General features: G+C 40.2%; 2 protein-coding genes across 2 annotated transcripts in view; both read left to right on the top strand.

Annotated features, from left to right (window-relative positions):
* The first annotated feature begins 108 nt into the window (after positions 1 to 108).
* Positions 109 to 1,891, top strand: LOC306966435 (CCN family member 3-like). Its single transcript, XM_079561200.1, has 5 exons — positions 109 to 266; positions 506 to 728; positions 801 to 1,055; positions 1,243 to 1,469; positions 1,552 to 1,891. Exons 1-5 carry the CDS (start codon positions 225 to 227, stop codon positions 1,822 to 1,824), a joined length of 1,020 nt encoding a protein of 339 aa, XP_079417326.1. The 5' UTR covers positions 109 to 224; the 3' UTR covers positions 1,825 to 1,891.
* Positions 1,892 to 6,983: 5,092 nt separating this feature from the next.
* The window catches only part of sntb1 (syntrophin, basic 1), a 43,087-nt gene continuing 25,034 nt past the window's right edge, over positions 6,984 to 25,036 (top strand). Inside the window, exons 1-2 of the mRNA XM_079561228.1 lie at positions 6,984 to 8,110; positions 19,705 to 19,933. Of these exons, the coding sequence (XP_079417354.1) occupies positions 7,594 to 8,110; positions 19,705 to 19,933 (746 nt within the window). The 5' untranslated portion in view covers positions 6,984 to 7,593. The remainder of the gene's footprint in view (positions 8,111 to 19,704; positions 19,934 to 25,036) is intronic.

Raw genomic sequence — 25,036 nt, 5'->3', positions numbered from 1 at the left:
GTGTGCTTCCCTGCATTCCTTCCCATTTGTCGTCATAGTGCCCCACAGACCACTCCTCTATTTAAGGCAGGGTGGTCCGGCGCCTTCGGCCACACTGACAGAGACTCAACCCGCTGCTTCAGTCTAACACAGACGAGACGAAGAGGGCCAACTCTGAACCAAGGAAAGTGCAAAAACTTAACTTTTTCCAGTGACAAAATAGTTTTTATTTGTTTTTGACGGCGATGTCAGGACAAGCTGTTTTTCTCATTTTATTTTGGGCGCAGGTATGTACTGCTTTTATTATGTGTTTCAAATTCTAGAGAGAACATTCACTTTAAAGTTGTATCTAAAAAAATGTATTTAATAATATTTTGATGAACTTACTGTGTGCATTTAAATTGGCAATACAAAATCCAAACAGTGTGATCAAATAGGAGTTGAAATATATCCTCAAAGGAATTACATTAATTATAAAAGTTTTTCTGTTACTTAAATACTAAGAGTTCTTCTATTCTCCATTCAGATGTGCACTGTGGCATGGTCCCAGGTGTGCCCACGGACATGCCCGTGCCCTAAGGAGCCTCCCATGTGCGCCGCTGGGGTGCAGCTGATTTTGGACGACTGCGCATGCTGCCTGGTGTGTGCGCGGCAGAAAGGACAGCTATGCTCTGACCTCCACCCCTGTGACACGCACAAAGGTCTTCACTGTGACTACACAGCTGACAAAAAGACAGGCGTCTGCACTGGTGAGAACCTGCATGTGCAGCACATTTCTTTCTTTTTGGAGTGGTCTTGTTGATCACTGCTTTTCTCTGCAGCTCACGCAGGGCAGGTGTGCCTTCTGGATGGGGTAGTGTATCAGAATGGTCAGATCTTCTTCCCCAGCTGTAAATACCAGTGCATTTGTCGGGACGGTCAGATTGGCTGTGTGCCACAGTGTAATGTGGATGTGATGCTGCCTGGACCAGACTGCCCCATGCCCAGACGGGTACACATCCCAGGAGAGTGCTGTGAGAAGTGGGTGTGCGAGCCCCCATCTGAAGCCAGTGCTCTGGGAGGCTTTGCCATGGCTGGTAAGAGAAAAAGTCCCTTGGACAAATATATCACCAAAGTGTGGGACACTAAACGTTGAGGTTAGATACACTCCTCTGACTTCTTTACTGAAGGGAGAGGAACAAAGTTATAGAAAAGAAATGTATCAACATAAATGAAAACACATGTGATCTTTGTAATGTAATACATAAGCTTGTTCTTTTACAGCTTACCGTCAGGAGGAATCTGTGAGATTTGAGGGCTGGGATCCAAGTCTGAACTGCATTGAACAGAGCACAGAGTGGGGAGCCTGCTCTCGAACCTGTGGGGTGGGACTGTCCACTCGAGTAACCAACAAAAACAGCAAGTGTGAGATGGTGAGGCAAAGCCGCCTGTGCATGGTCCGGCCATGTGAGAATGAGTCTCATACAGCAGTGGCACCTCTAACACCAAAGGTGATACAAGATTCTAGTTCAGACCTGTCTAAACAGGAGTAATCTCCAAACATGTGCTATAATCCCACTTTCTGTCTTTCAGAGAGGCAGTAAGTGCCAGCGGATGGTGCGCAGTGACACTCCCCTCCACTTGTCCTATAAGAACTGCTCTAGTGTGCAGTCCTTTAAGCCCCGCTACTGTGGAACCTGCACTGATGGCCGTTGCTGCACGCCCCATAGGACCAGGACCGCCCTATTGGACTTCCAATGTGCCAACGGTAAAACCAGCAGGAGGCCAGTCATGGTCATCCTGACTTGTGTCTGCCACAACCACTGCCCCAGAGACAATGCAGAGTGGAACACACTTGTTCTATAGTTAAACAGTCGACTGTACATTTCACTTTATTTTAGCTTGTATGCTTGTTTTTTACAGGCCAGTGAGATGGTTTCCACATAATCAGACCGTCACAAATTCATAAATAATCCGTTGAAATGAATTTTACCACATTTGTTTCTTTTGGGAGCATAGATTTGTTTTACATACTTTTGTCAAACAATATCACTAACTAACCCAAATCACAGCACTTCACTAATGAACTGCAAAAGAGACGAGGAAGTGGGAATTTTAGCTTTGGAATAAACAAAAGACTAAGGAGAACTCTCTCTGAACCAAAGGATCATGTTGGAAATTTTCCAGCTTAGAGAGAAATTTTTGACATACCTGGTCTGTGTTGTCTGACCTGGTCAGACACAGGGCTTGGATCATGAAAGTGGGTCTTTGTTGTGACGTGGTGTCATTTCTAACATGTGTTTGTAACTGTACTCCCCGTGTTAAACACGTCATATTGGTGTGTTAATTACATGTCTGAGAATGTAAAGTACTTTAGGCATGCTTTAGAAGTGACAAAGGTTTTGTAAATACTTGCTGTATAGTTTGCTGGAGTGTGCATTAACATGCACAATGTAAAACTGAAATGTAAAGAGCAATGATGTAAATATTACTCGCAATTAATTCTTGCACATCTTTTGTAAAACTGTTGATTAAAAATTGCACCCCAAATGTTTTATGTTGTAAAACATTTAATGTTGTGGATTTACTTTTTTGTGAATCTGTTCAATATTACCCAGTTTGACATGGGGGAAACACAGATTCATTTTAATAAAAATGTTTTGGGGCATTTCTTTTGTTTTTTCTCTTTCAGCAAAAAAACTGCCAGAAATCCAAACATTGGTACATGTCTAAATTAGCTTGTAACTATTTAACTCTCACTAGCCACTTTGGCCTGTTCGATTTAACAATTTACATGGTTCTGGTTTTGTGGATAGTTGAAAAACAAGGTTAGGTTTTTATTTTACCAGCCAGTGGCCAATGTGCAACAAAGTGCCACGGCACAGCTCACATCACATACTTTTCTATTCACAACCGAACCTCTGCCCTCAGTCTGAAGGGCCCTATAGGAGGTCACTTAATAAACCATTTTATTCCCTGGGGAATAGTTACTGCTTCCAAAAATAGCTTCAGTGGAAAGTTGAGCTCATCAGAGAGTGTGGTGCCCACATCTTGAGAGCCACATGGGACAGAATTTAGAACAAAAAGAAATGAATATGTAAAAATTATTACTCTGATTTGAACATCCAATTTATTGCATATGAAAAAAAGAAACAAAGAACAAACACAGTCCCAGTGATTTACATAAATGTACAGTATATTATACAAGTTATTGGTTTGTTTGTTTGTGGCTCATTTTCAATAACTGATCATGGAGGACATGGATAAGATCATAGAAGAATGTCATTGAGTATCACAGATACTCGTATTAAAACAGTCCAGTTAGAAAAATAACAAATTACTTTCATTGCACAGGGGTTTACAGAAGAACCTCTATGAAAAGAAAGAGAAACACTGTAATCCCATTAAAAGATAGCATACTAGCATGAGACCTTGTTCATACACACAACAAAACTCTGTCAGGAATCTTAATGTTGTTGAAGACACACCCTTCTGGACATTTCATAAAATTATTATAAAATCCACCTTTTGTGTTTGTACTCATAACCTCTTTTCCACTAATTCTCTCACTGATAACTCTCAGGTCCTGCAGCAACAATCACTCTCAATGGGAATGTCATAATAGACTCTGCCAGCTGAGAAGACACAGAGGGAGGGGTGAAAAAGTGTAGGCTCTAAGTTGTTGTGCCAAATAGGCTATAAACATTTTCTAAGCCCTCGTTCTCATCTTTATCCTCTGGTGAGGGTGCCAGATTTTAACCATGCTGTGTTTTGTTATCTGGAATTAAAATGCGTAAGCTTGGGGCAGTTCATGGAGGACTTTCTGGTCTGGATGAACCATAGCTTCCTGCCTGAGGGGAGAGGGTCAAACAGCTTGTGGGTGAGAAGGGTCAGCTCGACTAACAGTTGGCCACACACTATAATTAAATCAAAGTTATTTCACTAAATGTATAGTTCACTCTATCATCAAACCAAAGCACAGTATATGAACCAAAATCTTAACATTTTTACACCAAAACATTACAATAACAAACACTATCTTGTACTGAGGCAGCGCACCAGCGGATGGATGTTGTAACATGACAGGTAAGCAGCAGTGAATGCTTCTTTAATGAGTGACTGGCATAAAACAAGCTAAACATAAGAATAGCATGAATAATAATAGTAATACAATGTCCCGTGATGTGAAGTTTTGTATGTAGTTGACAAAGGGTCCTCTTGTATTATGATGAGAAAACAGAAAGAGTTTCCCTTTAAATCTACAGTTTGTGAAACAGAACAAAACCATCCTATCGAAAGGATGAACCAAGAACATGAGACCTTGCTTATAATCGACACACACTAAAATTCGGTCAGGGAATTTGATTTTGTTGATGGGACATCCTGCTGAGCATTCTAGTTGACGATTATACCTTATGACCCATCTACCAAATGGTTTTGTACTAAAGACTCTATTTCCACGCAGTTTTTCATTGACGACTCCCAGTTCCCACTCACTGTTTGTCACAATGGGAACATCATAGTAGACTTTGCCAGAGGAGAAGCCACATTGCAGAGGGAGGGGTGAAAAAGAGTAAAGATTGTAGTTGTGCCAAATGTGAACGTTTTCTGAGCCTTCAGTCTCATTTTCTAAACCCTCAGTCTCTTCTTCTGTCATCTTCATCTTTGGTGCTAAATAGTTGCGCTTGGTTTTCTTTTTTCTTTTTGGATTTTTTATCGTTATATAATTATCTTCATATTGTTTCTCTTTGTGAGTTTTCGCGTCGTCTGATTGGCCCTGAATCTCACAGGCACATAACACACAGACAGGCTTCTTGTCACTGCTGCTGCTCTCTTCTAAAATCCTGTTGTGTTTGGTGCAGATTTTTTCCTCCAGTTTTGGCACGGCGTCAGTGAGTTTGTGTGTCTTCAAAGTGGCCACTTTGAGATGAGGTTCCAGGTGTGCCTTACAGTACGACGTCAAACACACCAGACAGGTTTTGGCCGCCCTGCGCTGAGTGTGAAGGCAGCAGTCACACGGCACATCCTCAGGACTGATTGGCCTTTCACTTTCTCCAGAAACTTGATCTTGTTTGTAGCTGTCCACAATATCCCTGAACAAGGTGTTAACACAGAGTTTGAGGGACGTGTCGATCTCTTGTTTGCAGAGTGGGCATTGTTGCTGCTTATTGTAACTCCAGTGCCGTTTGATACAAGCATCACAGAAGTTGTGTCCGCATGGAAGAGTAACTGGATTTTTGAACAGTTCAGCACAAATGGGACACTCAAACTGTTCCACACATAAGGAACTGCTGGCTGTGGCCATGTCTGTGAAACAAACATAACACTCAATCTTTCGTTTAAAATCTATATTCTTGTTGACTGGACTGAGTGGGTTCAGCTGAGGACGATTATTTTCAATCTTCAGAAGCTTCTTCATGCTCTTAAAATGTAGGATTGGAAAACACCCAATCTGGAAGTCTATTTAAACTCCGGCAAGGGTGAGAAACAACTTGTGAAGATAATATCAAAACATCCTCATCTCAACCAAACTAGTCCAGTCGACGACATGTATGAAAATCTAATGGAAGACTAACAGCCTACAAACATTTACAACTATAGACACTCACAGTGAACATGTACTGAAAAATATAGCTATTAAGGAACATAGGGTGCCTAAATATAAAACAAACACATTATGAACAAAGCAACAAATTGAAGTTTACCGTTGCAGAGTCTGTTGTGTTGAGCTGTTTTCTGCACTAACTCTACACAAGTACTTTCATTTCTGTGTAAATGATGCAATGCATGCCCCTCCTCCATTCACATTCTCCTTCCTTCCTCCTCCTTGATGCTGTAGCAATTAGCATACCAAGAAACAGCTGTAATATTATGTCTATGGACAGGATCCACCATAGATTTGCTGTGTTTGTAAATAAACGCAGGCCATAAAAGCGTATTAAGTTCATAGAGTCTGCCCTCAAGGATTCAACAACAAAAAAATCTTAGTAACTATTTAAATAAAGTTTTTTTTTTTTTCATACTACATGAAAGTATTTTATTGAAGCCACTTCTTCCTGTCGACATTGTGGCTGCATGTCAATCTGATGTAATATCATTGATCTTGATTTAAGACTCCCAATTTAGTACGAGGTGGACAAGTGGAGTTCTGGCTAAGTCACTATGCCATGAAAATGATCTAGCCTTTGTAAATTCATATCATAATTCAATATTAGACATCAAATCATAACATAGGCCTATTTGACCAGCAACTAAAATGTAAATCCATCATTGGACATTGGTTTCAAATTGGCCTGTGCTTTAAATACATTTTAACTTCTATATAATGCCAATTAAATTATGTTGCGGATCATAAAAATGTAATTAATTAGATTCCTCTATCACCAACCACAACCGGCTTTTTTCTGTGCACCTGTTTATTCATCAAGGTCATTATCACAACAAAGAACATCGGTCTGTCTGATTTCTCATTTGCATATGAAAGTGGGAAATGAAACACATTCCCTACATTCTACTCCTAAACTAAACATATTTCTATGTCTAAAAATAGATAAAGTAATACTTTCCATTCTAGCTACATCTAATTGTTGCCTATTTTAAAAGCATAACGATCAATAGCCTATGCGTTCCTCAATGTCACAGGCAAGTTGAGACTGAAGACTCATTAGAGAATGTGTAAATGTTCCGACTCTAAAGGGAATATAAACAAAAACATTGTGTTTTCCCCCTTTATTACTTTGGACCATGCGTTCAATGCCATAACCTACCACTAGGTGTCATTAGTACGTCGCAAGTGACGTGGAGAGAGTCGGCTTAATCACTGTTCTCACATGGGACACAAGACTCTTGATCTCCTGTAATTTAAACACTCACAAAATGCAGACGCCACTGCGAATACTTTATTTTGGTCTTTGAGTCCACAGACATGCTAAGTGCATATCTTTTCCCTCGTGGCCCGGAGTTCACTCGAAATGCGCAGAATCATATCTGTGTGGAAGTGTTCTTTGGAATAATAATGACAGTGATAGAGTGAAGAAAAAAACCCACAGAGAATGGGTCGTGGCTCATCTACAAAACGCCTGCTCGCTCTCTTTTGCTTTGAGGCACAAACCGGCACAGGCGCATTCCTGTGCGTGCGCATCGGAACACGGACTTCTACAGCGACCACGCGGCACTACGCCTTCAATGGCATCATTACTGGACACCGGCAGGAAACCTGAGCTTGTTATTTGTGGTCTCAGATTGTTTGGGAACATGTGGAATAACTAGACAAAGGGATACTCCTGGTGTATATGTCGACTTGAAATAATTTCGTCCAATGCGTATTTTTTGGACCTTTGTTTGTTCTTTCCCTCCCCTTTTTGCAATGAGTTTCTGGGGCCACGGTGTAATTGTTTTTTTTGCGCACAGGTTCATTGGGATGATCGGACCTCAGGGCTAACTCCACCCATCGGATAGTATCTGTCTATAGCGGGCGGAGCGGAAAGTGAGCTGGAGTAGTTGCGGGACATCTGACATCTCCCGCAGAAAACTTCACTTCAGGGCAAAGTCCGTGTGGCGTGCCGACGTGGGAGGAGGAAACAGCAAGGAATTCATTCACGTGCGATTTTGTATTATGCGAGAAATGCTGCAAAGATGGCGCTTATAATGGGGACTGGAACTTGTGCGGTGCCAAAATGTGGTTTTCTAGAAGTTTTGGTGCGCGAACAGTGGCATAGAGTTTTTGTGAACCTGAACGAGGAAACACTCACGCTCAGTTGCGAGGAGAGCGACAGCTTGAACTCTAACGGCGTCAACCATGGGCTATACCTGGATAACAATAATGCAAATTCCAACAACGCGCCCCAGAGCGTGCGCTCGGTTTTCACTGACCTACCGGAGAGAGTGCCCGAGGCCATCGCCAACAGGAAGCGCTCCGTTAAGGTGACCAAGCAGGAGATTGGGGGTCTGGGGATCAGCATCAAGGGGGGCAAGGAGAACAAGATGCCTATACTTATTAGTAAGATATTCAAAGGTCTCGCGGCGGACCAGACCCAGGCGCTGTACGTGGGGGACGCGATCCTGTCCGTAAATGGCGTGAACCTGAGGGACGCAACGCACGATGAAGCTGTGCAGACGCTCAAACGAGCCGGGAAAGAAGTTACATTGGAAGGTATGTGGGAGGAAAAAAAATACACAAAGGCACCTAGACAGCTTTCACCTTCAAACATCTCATGTAGTAGAAATAGTTTTGTCGGTGGAACAGATCATCAACAGTTAGGCTATAGGTGAAATCACCTCCAATAATTGGCCAATTAACACAAACAGCCCTTTTCACGAGATCAGTGAATGTCACCCACACCATGCACCACACTGAGCAAAAGGAGAAAAATGGACTCAACAGCACTAGGCTTAACAAGAACACTTTGGTATAGTTCTTTCTTTATGATTCGTGGATGAACATGTCATGCTGTAAATGTATGACATGGCTGTACAGTATTTTGTTTTAGGTCACATAGTCTTCACACTTATCCTGCTTATCTCCTTGCTTTGGAATGTAGTGACCTGTTGTTCTTGTAAAAGTAAAGTTCAGGACAAACTTATCAAACTGTTAACATTATGTTGCCTTTTTCCCTTTTAGCAAGGTCACTCAGATAACTGTTAAGCAGATACCAGACAGAGTGTATTTTCAGTATTGAACAATGCAGCACCACAATGATTTTTTATTCGTGAGTGTAAGCCCTTGAACCATGGGGTCACCACTTCAAATCCAGCCTGAAGTGCATGCTGTTGTTTTATAGGGTAAGACACTCCCCCTCTGTGGTTATTTTGTAATTGAGGAGATGAGACATGGCCTATACTGTAGCTCTTATTGTTGATGAGTCAAACACTGCTTATAGATTGTGCATGGGGCAGTATTAGAAGCAGTGGTCAAATCATACATTATGTGGCTATAATGTTATGCCCACAAAGACACAACAACATAAGGGAATACTCTTCCATACTCGTCCAGCCATAGTTTTTTCCACTGAAGTTGGCAAACATTAAAGAGTAGCCACTTTAACGGTAAAGCATTATCTCCCTTTTCAACTGCAGAAAGATGTTACCTCTTCTTCTTTTTTTCTTTATTATATGCAACAAACATAAGAAACAACTGCAAGACATACAAGTGAAAGTACAAGCGACAACACAAACAAGTAAACTTTGTGTGAAGTGTGAGGGGTGTTTATAAGATGATGTAGTATTTGAGTCTGCAGTGAAGAAGTTAGCGTGGGATATTTCATGTAATATGGCTCAGTGAGGATGGAATCAAAATGGTATTGCATATTAAAGTTTAATGACCTACAGAACAGTATAGAATTATGTATAATATAATGGATGCGATGTAGAATAGTATATATGGAAAGCTTGATGATACTATAATCCTGAGAGTGAAGCAGAGCCAGCAATAACGAGAGTGGTAGTAGTTAGTAGTAATGATGATGATGAAAACCTATTCAGATATAATAGTTGAAGTGGCAAAGTCATACACAGTTGGAATTAATGTGAAGCCTATTTAACAGGCAGGGAGATACGGACTAAAACAAGGGAAAGCTGAATCAGTGTTAATTCTGAGGGTAAACCTGAGGGTAAACGAGAAGCAGAACTGGTTCATTTACATATCACAAACCAAAGCACAAGACAAGTCTGGTAACTAGATAACTAGAGAAACATTACACAGTGTTGATTGATTGCTCTTCTTGAGGGAGGGACACGTGGACAAGTTTAGTTCTGTGACATGCATTAGTATTATTGCATTTTATTGGGACAGACTTCATTCACTGCTACGCAACATTCGTCTGATACTGAGTACGGTCAAAGAGAATGTATCAGGGCAATTTCAATCAGCAATTTTAATAGAAAAGTTTGAATTAATTGGGTACAGCCATATTTTTGCTTATTTGACTGAAAAAACACAGCCTCTCCAACTCGCCACAGTTCTCTTCTGTAAAATAAACTTATAGCCATAGGTTTCATTTGTAATTACAAGTCACTTACTTCCACTTAAGCTTTAGTCAGTTCCATGTTCCTAGTTTTGCCATTATAGTTCAGTTTGTTTGTTCCGAGTCTGTTATAGTAAAATGTAGTCAAAAAGTCAAGAGTGCATTTCCCTTTGGAGATCAGTGTGTCACATGTTTCGTAGCAACCAGCTTTAATGCTATTGTGTAGACTGATTATGAATCAACAACGACTTGACTAAAATAGATGCCTAGAATAAAATGTCAGATTCCTTGTGGATTGTGTTTATTATTGCCTCTAATCCACAGTGTCCAGTTGCAGACTTGCAGTGATTACACGGTCATGGTGCACTTGAAACTATTGTAATCAATGCCTTATTCATGGTTTATAATAAAACAGCATGAGGACTGTTGATTGACCCTCTGATGAGACATGAATGTTTAAATTGAAAGGCTTTAAGAGCAAGAACTATGAGAACTAAAGCAATATTACTGTGCACTGCAAGATTTATATTTCTTTCTTTTAACAACTCCACGTGTCAACTTGACCTTGACACATGAAGCAGAGTGAAAGCTGCTGTGAGAACATTTTCTTTTTCTTTTGTTAGTTCATGCTATTGGTTTCTTCATAGACATTCTTTCATTCCTTATATTATGTGAAGATTGTCAATACAAAAAGCATAAGGAAGTGAAAAAGGAAAAATGTTTTCTTATATGGCTCATAACAATTTTTTTATATTATAAAGTCATAGAGGCAAAAAAAATCGTTAAATAAACCTGTGCTTAACCTTTTAACCTGAACCAAGCACAGAAACGCAACAAAAAAGCGCTGAAAGTACAACAAAGAGGTAGCAAAAAGTGGCAAAATTGCGATGAAAATGCAATCAAAAAGCAACAAGAAACAGGTCAAATGAGATGAAAAAGAGCGTGAAAAAAGGGACAACAACGCAAGGAAGAAGATCCGTTTAGATCAGTTTTGTAGGTTTCAAATGGGGCGCCAGGTGTTAGCTCAAGTCCAGAAGCTTTTAGATTTGGGTAAAGCCGAACTGGAGAAAATCTACTCGGTTTAGAAGTAAGAGGCTCCACAAAATGTTATGTTTCCCACTCAGTGTAATTTAACAGACCTTTGATTACAGCCACTGCATTGGTTGAAAAGCACCAAGCGGGCAGTGATCAGTTTGATTTAAATTTGATAAATTGCTTAGCCCACAGCTGAATTCCCTTTTTGACTTAACCCTCTCCATTTTTCCAAGCTATGAGATCCAGACTGCATCGCGTCATAGAAGGGGGGCGCGGCCTCGCTGAGGGGGAAAACAGAATCTTTTTTTGGGGGGAAACACAATTTTTCACTCTTCTTAGCTGTTTTCTGAGGAAATACAAACGTATATATCACATACAAATAAAGTCAAGTCGGGTCCATATGGATGTTTATTCAGTAGAAGCGGAAAAAAAACAGCAGCTAGCGCTAGCTTAGCATTAGAACTAGCACGGTGCTAACATTCTCTGTTATTTATGTATTTATGGGCTGTGGAACCACTTTGCTCCTCTCCATGTCTTTGTACCTTTATTTAGTAGAAAACTATATTTATAATTCAGCATTTGTTAAAGGGGCCAGATGCAAGTTGGCCATTGTACACTCACTACTGCCACCTCAGGTCATATGTGTAAGTGCACCCTCTATATTAAGCTCATGCATAATGGCAATTCGGACCCGAAGTAACAACTTTTTGAGTGACAGTGCAGGATTTTAGTTTAGTTAGGCAGTGAATAGGTCTGGGCTCATTCTACATACATTAGGACATTGTTGGAACATGTAGGGGGAGGAAAATACATAATTTTAACATTTTTAAACTCCGTACAGTCCCTTTAAAGTATTTTTTGTTTAATTAGAGGAAACTTAGATGTTTCTCCAAGTTGTTTTCCCCCCTTAACTGTTTTCAAACATGACCATATATGAGCGATTCCAGAGATGCCGTCTGTATCTATGGGACAGATAGTGAACCACCAGTGTTACAAATATCTTGCAGAGCCACACATCATGTCAAGTTTGAAGCTGTAGTAAAAGTTGTCGAAAGAAAACAATGAAATGAGAACATCTGCCCCATAGCTCAGACAGGAAGTGAGTCAGTGACCGGAGTATTCCCGTGTGTGCCCCTCTAACAAGCCTTACCTGTCACTGTTTGACACACATGGGCCGACGTCTGCTCTGCTAGGCCCACTCCATTCCGCATCATCTGTCGTAACGTCTAGACGCCACACTGTGAGAGATGCACAGATACCAGCTGAGTGATTTTGTCATTAGGAAAGCTATCATCCTGTCGGCCGCTGTTTGTAGAATGATTCGGATAATGATGAGCTTGTAAACATTACCTTTGTTGCGGCGGAGATAAAATACTTCAGCGTTGTTCATCCCAATCTGTTTGTGGATGCTTATGCTGTCAAAACAGAAGCAGGTACTGAGTTGTTGTTCCTGTTGGATTTATCTAAAGGGAAAAAAAGAGGTCTGGTTGGTATCACTGACGGGCCAGGTGTGTGTGTGTGTGTGTTTGTGTGTATGAATTTAGAAGCTCCTGAACATTGTTTCACTTACTTATTTGCATATCACTTATTTGCAAAGATGATGTGCGCCATGAGTTGAAGATCATGTTTCAGGGTAGGCCAGAGTGCACACTTTTAACATGTCTATGAGCCTTTGAGAAGACAATTAATTACTGCTAAAATAATGCCAGAATCACATACATGTTTGTAGCGGTTTAAAGGAACCTGTCTGGTTTTTACGCGTGCAAACATGTTGTTAGCATTTAGCCTTTCCTCCTCTCCTCTATGGGGCCAAACGGGGGTGAAGTTAGAAGCGACCAAGCTCTTCCACATTTCCCCTATTTAAATACGGTTACATGAGTAGTTACACGATCCAAGTATATTAATTTTGTGTAACTATACTTGGATAACTTCACCCCCGTTTGGGTCCATAGGAATGTGCTGGGAGAGGCTAAATGCCAACAACATCTTTGGTCTTTTTGCGTAACTGAGCGTGCACGTAAAGACCAGACAGTTGCGCATCAACTCGTCTAAGCTCAGGTAAGAACATATCTCAGTATGGAAAAACGGGGGCCTGTTCCTTTAAAATACAGGGCAGGTTTTGTATATAATACCCCATGGTGAAGTTCTATTGTGAAGACATTTTGCGATTTAATAACTGCATCCATTCAATTAGCTTGCAGTTAATTCATCAATAGTCCAAATGGTCTATTAAACCAGGACTTAAATCAAGTCTATAGTGTAGTTTAAAAAACTGCACAAGCAATTAATGACATGGGGGAATATATAAACGTAATGTGCTATACAACAATCGTGCAAGGCAACATAAGTTTGCTAATAACATCTGGTTTGTGTTTTCTTTTGCCTCCATTTGCTCAACCTCACATACGCCTAGTTAAACATCTCATTTTCACCTCCCTATTGTACAGTCCCAGTTCTCATTTCAGTCTTGTTATGTGCAACCCCGATTGCTTAAATGAGTACAGATTCCTCTTTTCTCCTTGCACATTGAGAGAAGTAAAACACTTAGTCACCACTGGAAAAGCGTTGAACGAGATCCTGGTCCAATGTGTGCAAAAGGATACCTGGATGTTAGTTTTGTATGGGCCTTTGTGCTGCACTGGTGTCTGAACACATGCTCTCTGCCCTCCATAGCGAGAACCTCCACTCTGAAATCACTGGAGGCTTTTGTCTCTTTCTTTGCCTCCGTCTTGGTTTGATCTACTTCCAACCCCTGCCTCTGTTAAGCCTTCTTTCCCCTTCAACCACACAGTACATTTTTATTCCACTGGTAATTTTCTTTTCAACAATTCCCATTTCACTTGTGTAATATAAATACCAAGGACTTCGGATTTTTAATGTGAACTGCCTTTCTTAGAGGGAGAAAGGGAATGAAAAGGATTTTTGGTAATGTGTGCTTTCAGGGCAGTGATGAAATATCGGTGTGTATTCTACTCTTGTAGAAGATTATTACATTGGTTTTTCAGGGCTATCCCACACAGAGGGGCACATAGAAATTGACATAGAGTGATGATATCTACTGTAACTGTTCAACTGTAAGTGCAAAGAATGGTGTTATCCCGGCATAACTAACTTAAGTGTGTGCTGGGATGCATAACTTGGCCACTCCAGTGAAGACACGGGACACACCCCTGTATTATTTGTAATGGAGTGAAATAAACAAAGTATACCCTATTGCTTTGCTACTACATGATTATCTACTACCACGACTGCAATCCACTATGTCTTGCGCTACTGGCCTTACGACACGCTACACATACCTACTGCAGAAACACTTCCGCTTCTAATTATGATAATACTTGCTCCAGGAAATATCATGAGTTAAGCCTTTTGTTCTCAAGTAATTGTTTGATAAAGGTAACCACATATTTTAATAGCTTCAAAAACATAGCTATAAGAGTTCCAATAGTCCTGAACTATTTTGTCCACGTCCTTGTACAAACTCAAAGATAGTCCCCGTTTCAGAAATAAAAGGCTCCTGAGTGTCATATCCTGAATCAGAGCAGGTTTTGAAGAGGATAAAAGAACAGTTGGTCTTTGGTGATAGCATGAGGACATCGGCAATAACACCGCCGTGTCTACTCACTAAAAGCTTTCAATCCCCTGTCTCTTCTTGGTGTATAGAAATGTTTCCAACAATGTGCTGCTACATACATTCATAATGATTTACCAGTTTTCTTCCACAGACGTGTATTGTGATTATAGATGTTTTGGTTGTAATGCCAAGCGCTTTAGATGATGAGGTTTCCCTAGTCTTTAGTGCACAATAAAAATGTCACACGTTGATACAGCGATTCACAGAAATCTCCCCAGTTGTTAGTTTGCAACACTATTTATTCCTTGGCCTTTTCGGGCTTGCTTTCTATTTGCATTATTAAGTGTGAAATAGACTTTTTTAAAAATGAAATTCCGTCTAGCTGCACCTAATTACATTATCCACAGAGACAACAGTGTAACTAACTGCATGGACAAGACACACATAAGAGACTCTTTATGCTTGTATAAAGTCTGGATGAAGGTTCTGTGAGCTGCTTCAGTAAGTGGCTTATAGCAGTTTTGTCAAATAAATATGCAAATAACTGCAAACGAAGATTTGGTAAAACTGCAAGGGACTTTTGTTTTTGTAAGCACGCTAGAGAGATGATGTTTCATCCAGCCAAAATTGAATGCACTGTAAAACAAAACGAATGTGCCATATGGAAGAGGAGAACCGAGGCTTGGGTTATTTGCTTTGCCTTATATAACTGTGCATATAGTCCTCTTTCAAATCAAAGCTCCAGTGAATGGTCTTGATTCTCTTTGAGCCCTTATCACACTGTTGGTGTAATTGGGGGGAGTTTAGCTGGAGTTAGTGGTGCTCTAGTGGAACAGAAACATGACCCAAGGGAACGCTCACATTTACGCACTTCCACTGCAATAATGACTGGGGCTCCACCCGTTTATTTTCCCCTCCGCTGGAAAGACTCACATCACCGTTTCTGGGCAACCACGTACCCCTGTTATATTGTTAGCTGGAAAAAATGTATCAAAGTTTATGGGTCTAACAGCTGCATTTGTGTAGTTAATAGCCTGAGGACTTACCTATACAGTTAAGTGGGTAGTAAGCGCATTGCACACATGTTTATCAACTGATGGAGAATTATAGAGTTAATTCGGCCATAGCACATTCCTTTCGAATCTTATCATATTGTACTGTCAAAGGGGAACATTCAGGCGCCGACCTTCTACATGACTTGTGGCCTAGTCAACGTGGCACATTGTCCGAGAGGTAGACTGTTAGTGCCTACGTCTAACCGAGGCTATATAGCTCTCTTCATGTGGAAGTATCCCCAGACTCTGAATGATCAATGCTCTGAACATTGTGTTGACTGTTCAAATGTCTCCAGGCCTGTAATACGGTAATAAACTTCTAACATGTAAGACATCCAGACCGTGTCCCGTCTCTCCATCCACATCTCCTCCGGACTCCTTTAGTATTTCCCTAACATCAACAATCTCCTTATCTTAATACAGTCAGATTGTACAAGTTAATAGGCTTATTATCTATACGGGGCATGCAATTTAGAAAGTGCGTAGGTCAGACTTTACAATGGGTTGTTATACTCGTAAACATTGTTTTGGAAACGTAAAATGAACACCATCAAGTATATTTTTATTACTTAAAGCCACACTTGCAAAACAATTAACCTAATGAATGAACCCCAAGATAGAACGTCGTAGTTCCCAGTTGGTCTGCACCAAATAGAACTGATCACTGATAATAAAAATAAACATTGGTCTGATAGAACAGTGTTTCCCAACCAGGGGGTGCGGGGTACTTAATTTTAATGAGGTTTTTCAGTAAAAGGGTTGAATTTCAGAGCAATTTAGCTTAATTTTGAACACCTCACTCAACTATGCTCTAAATAATCTGACTTTAGTTCATCTCTTTATAAAAATATTTGCAGGATCCTTGAGTTGGGCGTACTCGGAGTGTAAATTAATAACTCAAGGGGTATGCGGGTCAAAGAAGGTTGGGAAACACTGTGATAGAATATCACATGTATTTTCTTTTTGCTAGCATTAAATGGTAAAAAGGGTAAAATGGACTTTTACCCAAATTAGGCCCAAAGCTCTTTAAAGCAAAGAACCAGTCACCCATTCTCATTCATACACCGATGTACGCAGACAGTGGATCTGATATCACCAAGTATTTAAGAGTCCAGGACCAATGTCAAAGTTGTTTGCCCAGGACCAATGTTAAGGTTAGGGTTAGGCTGATTGGCTGTAACATTTGTCCTGGGCAAACAACTTTACATTGGCCCTGGACTCTTAAATACTTGGTGATATCAGATCCACCGCAATCACAGGAGGCAAGGAGGGTGAAGTGTCTGGCCCAAGGACCCAACGACAGTGGGCACCTTCAGGGGCTGGGATTCAAACCCCTGACCTTCAGATCATGAGACGACTCGCTCTTACCAACTGCACCACTGTCGCAGGGTGTAGTATTGAACAATGGAAAAAAACTTGATATTTGTGCGTAACTGACCATTTTGTAACCTGTATGAGTGGTCATTATGGCGCCTTTACTTTGGATCACAGTGGCCTCTACAATGATTCAGGATCAATTGTTTTGTAGGTTTTCAGGTGAGAGGGTCTATCTGCAGTGAAAACCGACCAAACCCTCTAAAAGCTATTGATCCTGGAACATCATAGAGACCACTGTGATGGAAAAGAAAGGTGCCATGCTAGCCACACAGCTGCTGGGTCACTAAAAGGTGAATACGCACTTAAGTCAAGGTGGAGTTTTATTCGTATAACAAGTTCCATAATGCAACTATAATGTCAGGGATTATGGTACTCCGAGGACAACGACAGCTCACAGTACACTCAAGAAAGTGGCCATGTTTAACTAAATAGCTCACATTCAAGGATCAATAAACACTCAAGATTCTTTTATACCAAGTTTTCCAGTTGTTTTCCCCAGTTGAGCGATTACTGCATTACTGCATCCTGGGAAAACTCCTCTTTCCTCTTTTCCCCAAGACCACATGGACCCGGCAAAAAAACGTATCCCACTGCAAAAAGCAATAGTTGTGTTGCTCTTGTGATATAGTGTAATCTGGAATGTTCTTTGTTGTGGCAAATGTACAGTGTGTTTCAACTGCTGCTACTATTTTACCACCCCAGTTAAATCCATTAACTCGAAAATGAATATTCGTTTTCTTCCCCCCAGTCTGATTAGGACGAAAAAAGACTTCAAAAGGAAAGGTGACACAGTGAACCTGCGCACAAACATTACTGAAATGTTGACCCAAAGCACAACATATAAGCAATGTGTTTTGTTATATTGAAAATTGAAGCCTTTCATCCTTCCTGTCCTCACTGTGAGATCCTTGTTTCTCCAATTTGGACAAAAAGCCGCAAATAAAAGCCTTACACATCGCTGACGGTCCAACAAAAACTACCCCAGAAAATCATCCCTCTGAGGATTTCTCATCTTTTCACAAACACACATCACTGATTCACAACATTCTTTTGTCTGTCCACAGCGTCATCCTCCCGCTGCAGCATGTGGGCATTTCACGCATCTTTTTACCATCTAAATAAATCCTGTATACATCCAAAACACGATTTCTGTCAAGTCACCAATGCCAAAAAATGTACCATCTCTAGATTTTCATTTGATTGGGCTCATGTTGTGCCTGCTGTTCAACAAATTGATCAGACATTTCTCAGGCTTTAATCTGATCATCTAGTGCAAGGAGACACTGTGAAACCCATTGCAGTTTCAGTCTATTAAGGACATTTCGTCTCCTGTGTGAGCTGGGGCTGTGCTGTCAGATTGCTGGTAAAGGCTTGTTATGCTGTCTGCTGGGGTCCATATAGTGCCTACCTTCCTAAGAGCCGTTCACATAGTGGATACAAAATGCCACCAGCTATATGTCAATTATAGCCAACTCATACAGCAATGCGCCAATTTAACACTCAGGACAAGGCTTTCTAAAACAAGAATCTGCCCGGCTTTCACCTTTCTTTCTCCACAATGTGCAAAAAAATAGATTTTTTCTTCTTCTACAAGTTTAAACTATAGGATTTTCAGTCTTTTTACCATCAAAAGTGTTATTTGGTGCCTCAGCCAGGATCTCTTTGGTGTGTACCAAGGTGTGAAGATTTCATGAAATTGCAGCAAAAGATTTCATAAGGTTGACAGGGAACATTTTGATACTTTTCAGTTTCTGTTCACATTACCAGCCCTAACCTAATTCATTTCGGAATGAAATATCTGCATGACATTTTTGTAAAAGCAAATTAATTAAATGAATAGATCAGTGGATGGCTGTGTCAATGTCTAACTGATATTAGTTCAAGATGTACCTATTTAAGGTCCCTATAGGTTTTAGGGACAGTTTTGTGCCACCATTTGCAGAGCTTTTTCCGGTGCTGTCGACCAAAATGTGGTAATTGGTGATGGGGTTGACAGAATTAATTGATATCACAGAAAGCTGTTTCACCATCTAACCACTACGCACTTTAGAAGCTCTTTAGTCTCTTGCCCTGCCAGGGGACTGCAGATGTGAATTAGCCTAAGGCTAACTCTAATCCATTGCATCAAATAACAACATTTATGTTTTTAACAGTCCAGGCATGTTTATTTATACTGTGCATCTCAAACACAAGGTAGCCCGATGCACTTAATAAATTAAATTAACTTTAAATAGTCTGTACTATAGGGAAACAATTCACCAATACGTAAATTACCTTTTACCAAATTAAACATGGAATATTTAAATGTGAAAGTTTAATCAACACAAAATAGTCACACATTAAAGGCTGGGACAATATATAATTTTGAAATGTGTTGCAATACTGTTTTGCTGTGTGTATTGTATTCAAAGACCTGTATTGCAATACTTTAACACGTCAAATCTCAATGATGCTGCAGTACTCCATTGCTTTTACAGTCGATAGTGTCAGGACAGGAGAATCATATGAGCATATTATGATCGGTAACTCATCAACTCAGTTACAAAAAAAGAAAACCAAAGTTCCAGAGTTCAGGGCTGGTGTGCACCACTATTGTTAATATCTGCTTTGATGCTGATTGGTAGAAACAAAAGCGAAAACACTTACAAGTCATATTTTTTGTGTGCTTACATCAATACTATATCATGACATTCACAATGTTTGTGACGTCATGTCTCATATATTTGTTTCCCTCTTTGCCCAGTGAAGTACATGCGAGAGGCCACCCCATATGTGAAGAAGGGCTCTCCAGTGTCAGAGATTGGGTGGGAGACGCCGCCCCCTGAGTCGCCCCGCCTCAGCCCTAACAGCCCCTCGTCCTTCTCAGAACCCCCCAGCCCCCCTCTTCTGTCCCCCCATGGAGACAGGAGGTGCATCCCTCTCAAGATGTGCTACGTTACAAGAGCAATGACCACGCCAGACCCTGACAACAGGTGAGGAAAGTCCACAACTCATTGCTGCACAAGTAAAACATGTACACTAGGCCAGGTCGAGTAAGAGTGGGGAGTGCCAGTGGGGGACAACAGATGGACATTAGCCCATGGCTACAATCCATATTAGTTTAGTCTTTTTCTGTGGAGTTTGCATGTTAGTGTCCTATGGGCCAAATAACCTCCTGAAGACGATTTTCCAAATGTATCTATAACAATCTAAATCAGAGGTTACATTGACCGAGCATTCTTCATCATTTACCAATTTTGTTTTAGCTTTGACGTAAGTTTATGATGACCATTTGTGATTTTGAGAGATTACAAATCAAGCCGTGATTATTAAACTCCAAATTCAGAGCTGTGCTCTGTCTCTGAGGTTTTTGTCATGTGTGACATCATGTGTGTACAATTTAGAGAAGGAGAATAGCAGTCCGTGTGCACTGTTTTCTAAAAAGGCTTATGAACAACCAGCTCACGATTGTATCTTTTAAAAAAATTTGCATATTGGCTTGTAAACTTTATGCCCTTGTAAAATGTAATCGTCTAAATTATGACTTCAGATGACGTCCTTCTGTTTTTGCATTATTACAAGTCACAAACAATCATTTATACATATGAAAACTTTATTATCAAGCACTTGCTGATGTGCAAAAGGGGATCAATAGTCTTGTCTTTTACAGGTTTTCAACTCACGCAGAATTCTCTCCTTTGCATATCAGATTTGGGGCCCGAATAAAGTAACATACGCAACACTCGCTATTTAGCCCTTATCCTGATAGATGACCCCCCTTGATATGTTAAAGAGAATATGTTAAATTCACATGTTACAAGGCTATTCCTCCTCAAAAACATATTTTTTGGTTTTCTACATTGCTCCTCCATTTACAACTAAGTTCCTCTTGCAGCCCTGCACAACCATCAAGCTGCCCTCCCGCCCTCGCTCCTGCTCTGTAGAACAACTCGCCCCTTCTTTTGAGAGGAGAGTTTTGATGAGGTGCAAGGGAAGAAGGGTCAGTATGGGATGGAGACAATTTGCAACGCATGTCGATCTTTGAATTAGCTGTTTTAGACTAAGATAGCTTCCTAACTCATGATTTTGAAATGACTGTGTTGTTAAATATGATCTTCATGCCCACCATGGAGCATTGACCCGGTAGCTGAACTTGAGCACAATCGTTCGCTCTCCTCTGGCTCCACAGCTGTCTTATGTTTCTTGGAGGGGATTATATCTCTGTGTTTCTTTGCACTTGAGTTCAATTTGAATTCTGCTGAAAGACAGTCTTTTGAAGTGGACCATTTCCACTCAGCAGGGGGTGCACTATTACGAGGTGTCCTCCAGTTAATTGGCTTGTAATGTGAACATGCCCCCAACCCAAAATCACAGATGTAGAGAGCCTCGTACAGCAATGACTTCCTCATGTAGTGACCCAATTTCAAGATTAACAATTTCATATTTTGTATTTCCTCCATCTTGTTTTTGTCGTTTTTCAGGTAATTTGAGTTCAAAATATTGGCAAATTTTCAGATTATTACTTTATAATCAGTATTGTTGGGATAACTCCATAAAAGTAATCCAATTGCGGATTGCTGATTACTCCTTCTAAAAGTGATATAGTTACTTGTTTGGTTGATTTATTACAAAAGTAATCTGACTACAGATAACTTGTTACTTTAAAAAAGGGTCAAGCCAGGCGGTGTTTAGGTCTGACCCACTTGGTTTTTCTCACGTGAAAACACAGAACCGACAATGGACCACATTATTATTTGCTTTAAAGAAGTACTAAGTAACTTGTTTACCTGAATAAATCTTTTTCGTAGTGCTTCTGGGGGTAATACAAGTGTTAATGGGGGGTCTTTCATCTCCCTCTGGTGTCTCTGGCCAGAAAACCACACTTGCAGCTTTCCCTGCTCCAACCCAGAGACCAAATACACGCTAATGGAATCACGAAGAAGAAGCTAATAGGCTAACTGTGGGCTTGCGCCACTTAAACAGTATTTACAGCCAAGTTTGAGTTAAAAAAAATTCTCTCCTTTGTGTAATTGGATGTACAATGTCCCTTTGTCTTTTTTATCAGCGTAGTATTTACTCTCACGGACAATTAATGAGTAAAAAAACGCAACATGCTATGACACCTGCAGTGGCGCTTATGGCCTCTTGGGGTATGAGTTACTTAGTTCTGCTTTAATTCTAAATAATGTTTGTTTGTACTGTATTTGAGATATTGTCATTTGTTGGTTGTCAAAATATTACTTGGAAAAGTAATTATATAGGATAAACCATACTGCAAACTGTTCATAATTGGATTGTGCTGATGGTAGAGTCATGGTAGAGGTCTAATATTACACATTAGATTTTTTTTTTTTGCTGTATGAAAAACTTAACGTGAACTCAAAAGTTTCTTAAAGTAATGGACATATAATTTGATCTGATTCATTACATTAAAGGGACTAGATGGAAGTTGACATTTTTATTCTTGCTACTGCCACCTCAGGTCTAATGCGTAGCTGCCGTTTCTATACTAAGCTTGTGCTTCGGACCCAAATTAACAACTTTTTGAGTGACAGTGATGGTGAATATATCTGGGCTCATTCTACACATTAGGACATTGCTGGACATTTTAAACTCCAGCTAGTCCCTTTAAAATTAGGCGGACACACACCTCGAGCCTGTGATATCATTGGCCTGCTTCCCATTCTTTTCCCCCATTGCGTTAATGTGATACTGAGCCAGATACTGTGAAACCCAACTGCACTTCAAAGCATCAAAGTCAATCTGTAACAGTGGAAACATTTCTGTGAAGAAATCGCCCGCAATCTGTCCACCAAGCAATTCTTCATCCTGTTTAGGAATTAACCATTTGAGATGGTTGCACATTTACTGTCTCAGTAACTATAACTCCAGGCAGAATTAATATCAAAATATGTTATTAACCATTGAGAAGCAGTGATGTGATGCTTTACCGTTTGATGCATTAATCATTCTCTGTGTTGGTGGTGAGAAATATGGTGGATAGGAGGATATAACAGGGATATAAGGATATAGGGATATAGGGATAATTACTATTTTATGCTTTATGTTGCACAAATATCCCCATAAATAAATAAATGAATAAAATTATATACCTTCACTGACAATGGCAATAAAACTTACTACAGTTCTGATACTTATTCGAGGCTTAATCCAGCAGAACAGCATAAAAGAGGGTCAGGATTCGAACCCACTACATTTAGGACAAAGCAATGTTAATGTGGAGCAGACTGAAACCACACTAACTAGTCTCTTATAAGAAAATAACTGCAGTTGTAACACTGCTTGTAAAGCCGTAGTAGTTTACTTGCAAAATTGTTAATACTTCTTTCACCTTTGACAAAATTCCCTGACCGTTTCGTCGACCGCTTTCTCCAGTGTGTGGTTTGATAAATATTTACTTGGAAAATACAGTGCCTGAAAAGAATAGTGTCTTCGAGTTTTATTTCATTTTCTTATCTTTGTGTTCACATCCAACAGCAGTGCTCGGGCACACTCCACTGAGTATTCCTCCTTGTTTTCCAGCAGATGTAGTTTAAAGCAGGTTTAGAGCTGCTCCAGAGGGAGACAGATGTGTGGCTACAGTGGTGAGAAATGATAAGTGATGAGATAGGAGCTGGTGTTTTTGCTCTGGATGAACAAAAATGAGCAGGATGTTGCGAGTAATTTGACTAAAAATAGACCCAAGAATAGATGGCATTACCTGAAACTAAACCACTTGGGTTGTTGGTTAGACTGGACAATTTTAGTGAAAAAACACACCATCTATTTAGCACCAGTTGAATTTTGTTACATTTAGAATCCAAAAAGCAGAACAGAAAAAGGACAGGATGGAAAAATCAAGACAAATTGGTTATTTTTTGCTAGCCATGTACCCCATCTACTTCCATGTATTAGATGCATGTGGAACTATACATGGAGGAAGTCAGGTTAGCTTTGCCATCCACACCGAGCTCTTTACAATGCTGTTTCATTTTAGCTATTGTCAGTCGGATAACAAATATCGCTGAATATGTTTGTATTATCATGCTAACTGGCATGAGTTATTTTCGTTTAGTGCACAGTTAGTCCGGCAACAGTTTAATCATGTTCAATATCACTCCACTTTAGCTGTTTCCATAGTTACAACAAATACAGTGCCGAGAAAAAGTAAATACAAAATTTCTCACATTTCTGCACAGTTTCTTTCTGAACTAATACCACCCAAACATTTATATTTTATCATCTTTTTATTGGCAATAACGTTCACAAGATGGCATGGAATAAGTAAGTACACTGCCTGAATCTCACTGAACTGCAGCAGTTTTGTGAAGAGGAATGGTCCAAGATTCATCCTGATCGTTGTGAGCGCAGTTATTGCGGCAAAAGAAGGAGCAGCAGCTATTTAATACAGGGGTTCACTTACTTATTCCAGGCATGTTGTGAATGTCTTTTTCTTTTTTTCTTTTTTCTCCAAAATTTCATGATAAACTTGTGAAAGAATTTTTCTGTTGATGATATCATGTTGTCCAGGCCCTGAGGCAACAAACAGCCCCACATCATGATGCTCCTGCTCCATACTTCACAGTGAGGATAGGGTTGTGATGTTGATGTGCTGCTCCATTTGTCCTCCATCATTACATTTTGTGTTCCTCCAAAACTGATCAAATTTGGGTCCAACAGTTCACAGTATATTTTTCCAGTAGTGCTGTGGAGCATCCAAGTGCTCTTTCGCAAACAAAAGTTGAATAGTTTGGGAGGAACACACAACATCATGTGTGGAGGACAAATGGAACAGCACATCAACATCAAAACCCTATGCTCACTGTGAATTATGGAGCAGGAGAATCATGGAGTGGGGTTGTTTTGTTGCCTCAGGACCTGGACAATCTGCTATCATCAATAGAAAAATGTGTCACGATATTTTGCAGAAAGACCTGAAATTTCACAACATGCATGGAATAAGTAAGTGAACCCCTGTATTAAATAGCTACTGATCCTTCTTTTGCAGCAATAACAGTTCAGTTCAGCGAGATTTAAGCGGTGTACTCACTTATTCCACGCTCTCCTGTGAATGTTTACATGTTATGGCCAATAAA

Source organism: Gobius niger (assembly GCF_951799975.1).
Source record: "Gobius niger genome assembly, chromosome: 8".
Taxonomy (NCBI): domain Eukaryota; kingdom Metazoa; phylum Chordata; class Actinopteri; order Gobiiformes; family Gobiidae; genus Gobius; species Gobius niger.
Note: the sequence above shows the minus strand (reverse complement) of the source record. Positions and strands in the feature narration are given on the sequence as shown.

Bases quoted from the DNA above. Each gene is read 5' to 3' on its own strand.
- LOC306966435 (XM_079561200.1), top strand. From the start codon at position 225: ATGTCAGGACAAGCTGTTTTTCTCATTTTATTTTGGGCGCAG. The intron at 729-800 runs GTGAGAACCTGC...TTTTCTCTGCAG, and splicing joins AAAGACAGGCGTCTGCACTG to CTCACGCAGGGCAGGTGTGC. The intron at 1,470-1,551 runs GTGATACAAGAT...TCTGTCTTTCAG, and splicing joins TGGCACCTCTAACACCAAAG to AGAGGCAGTAAGTGCCAGCG.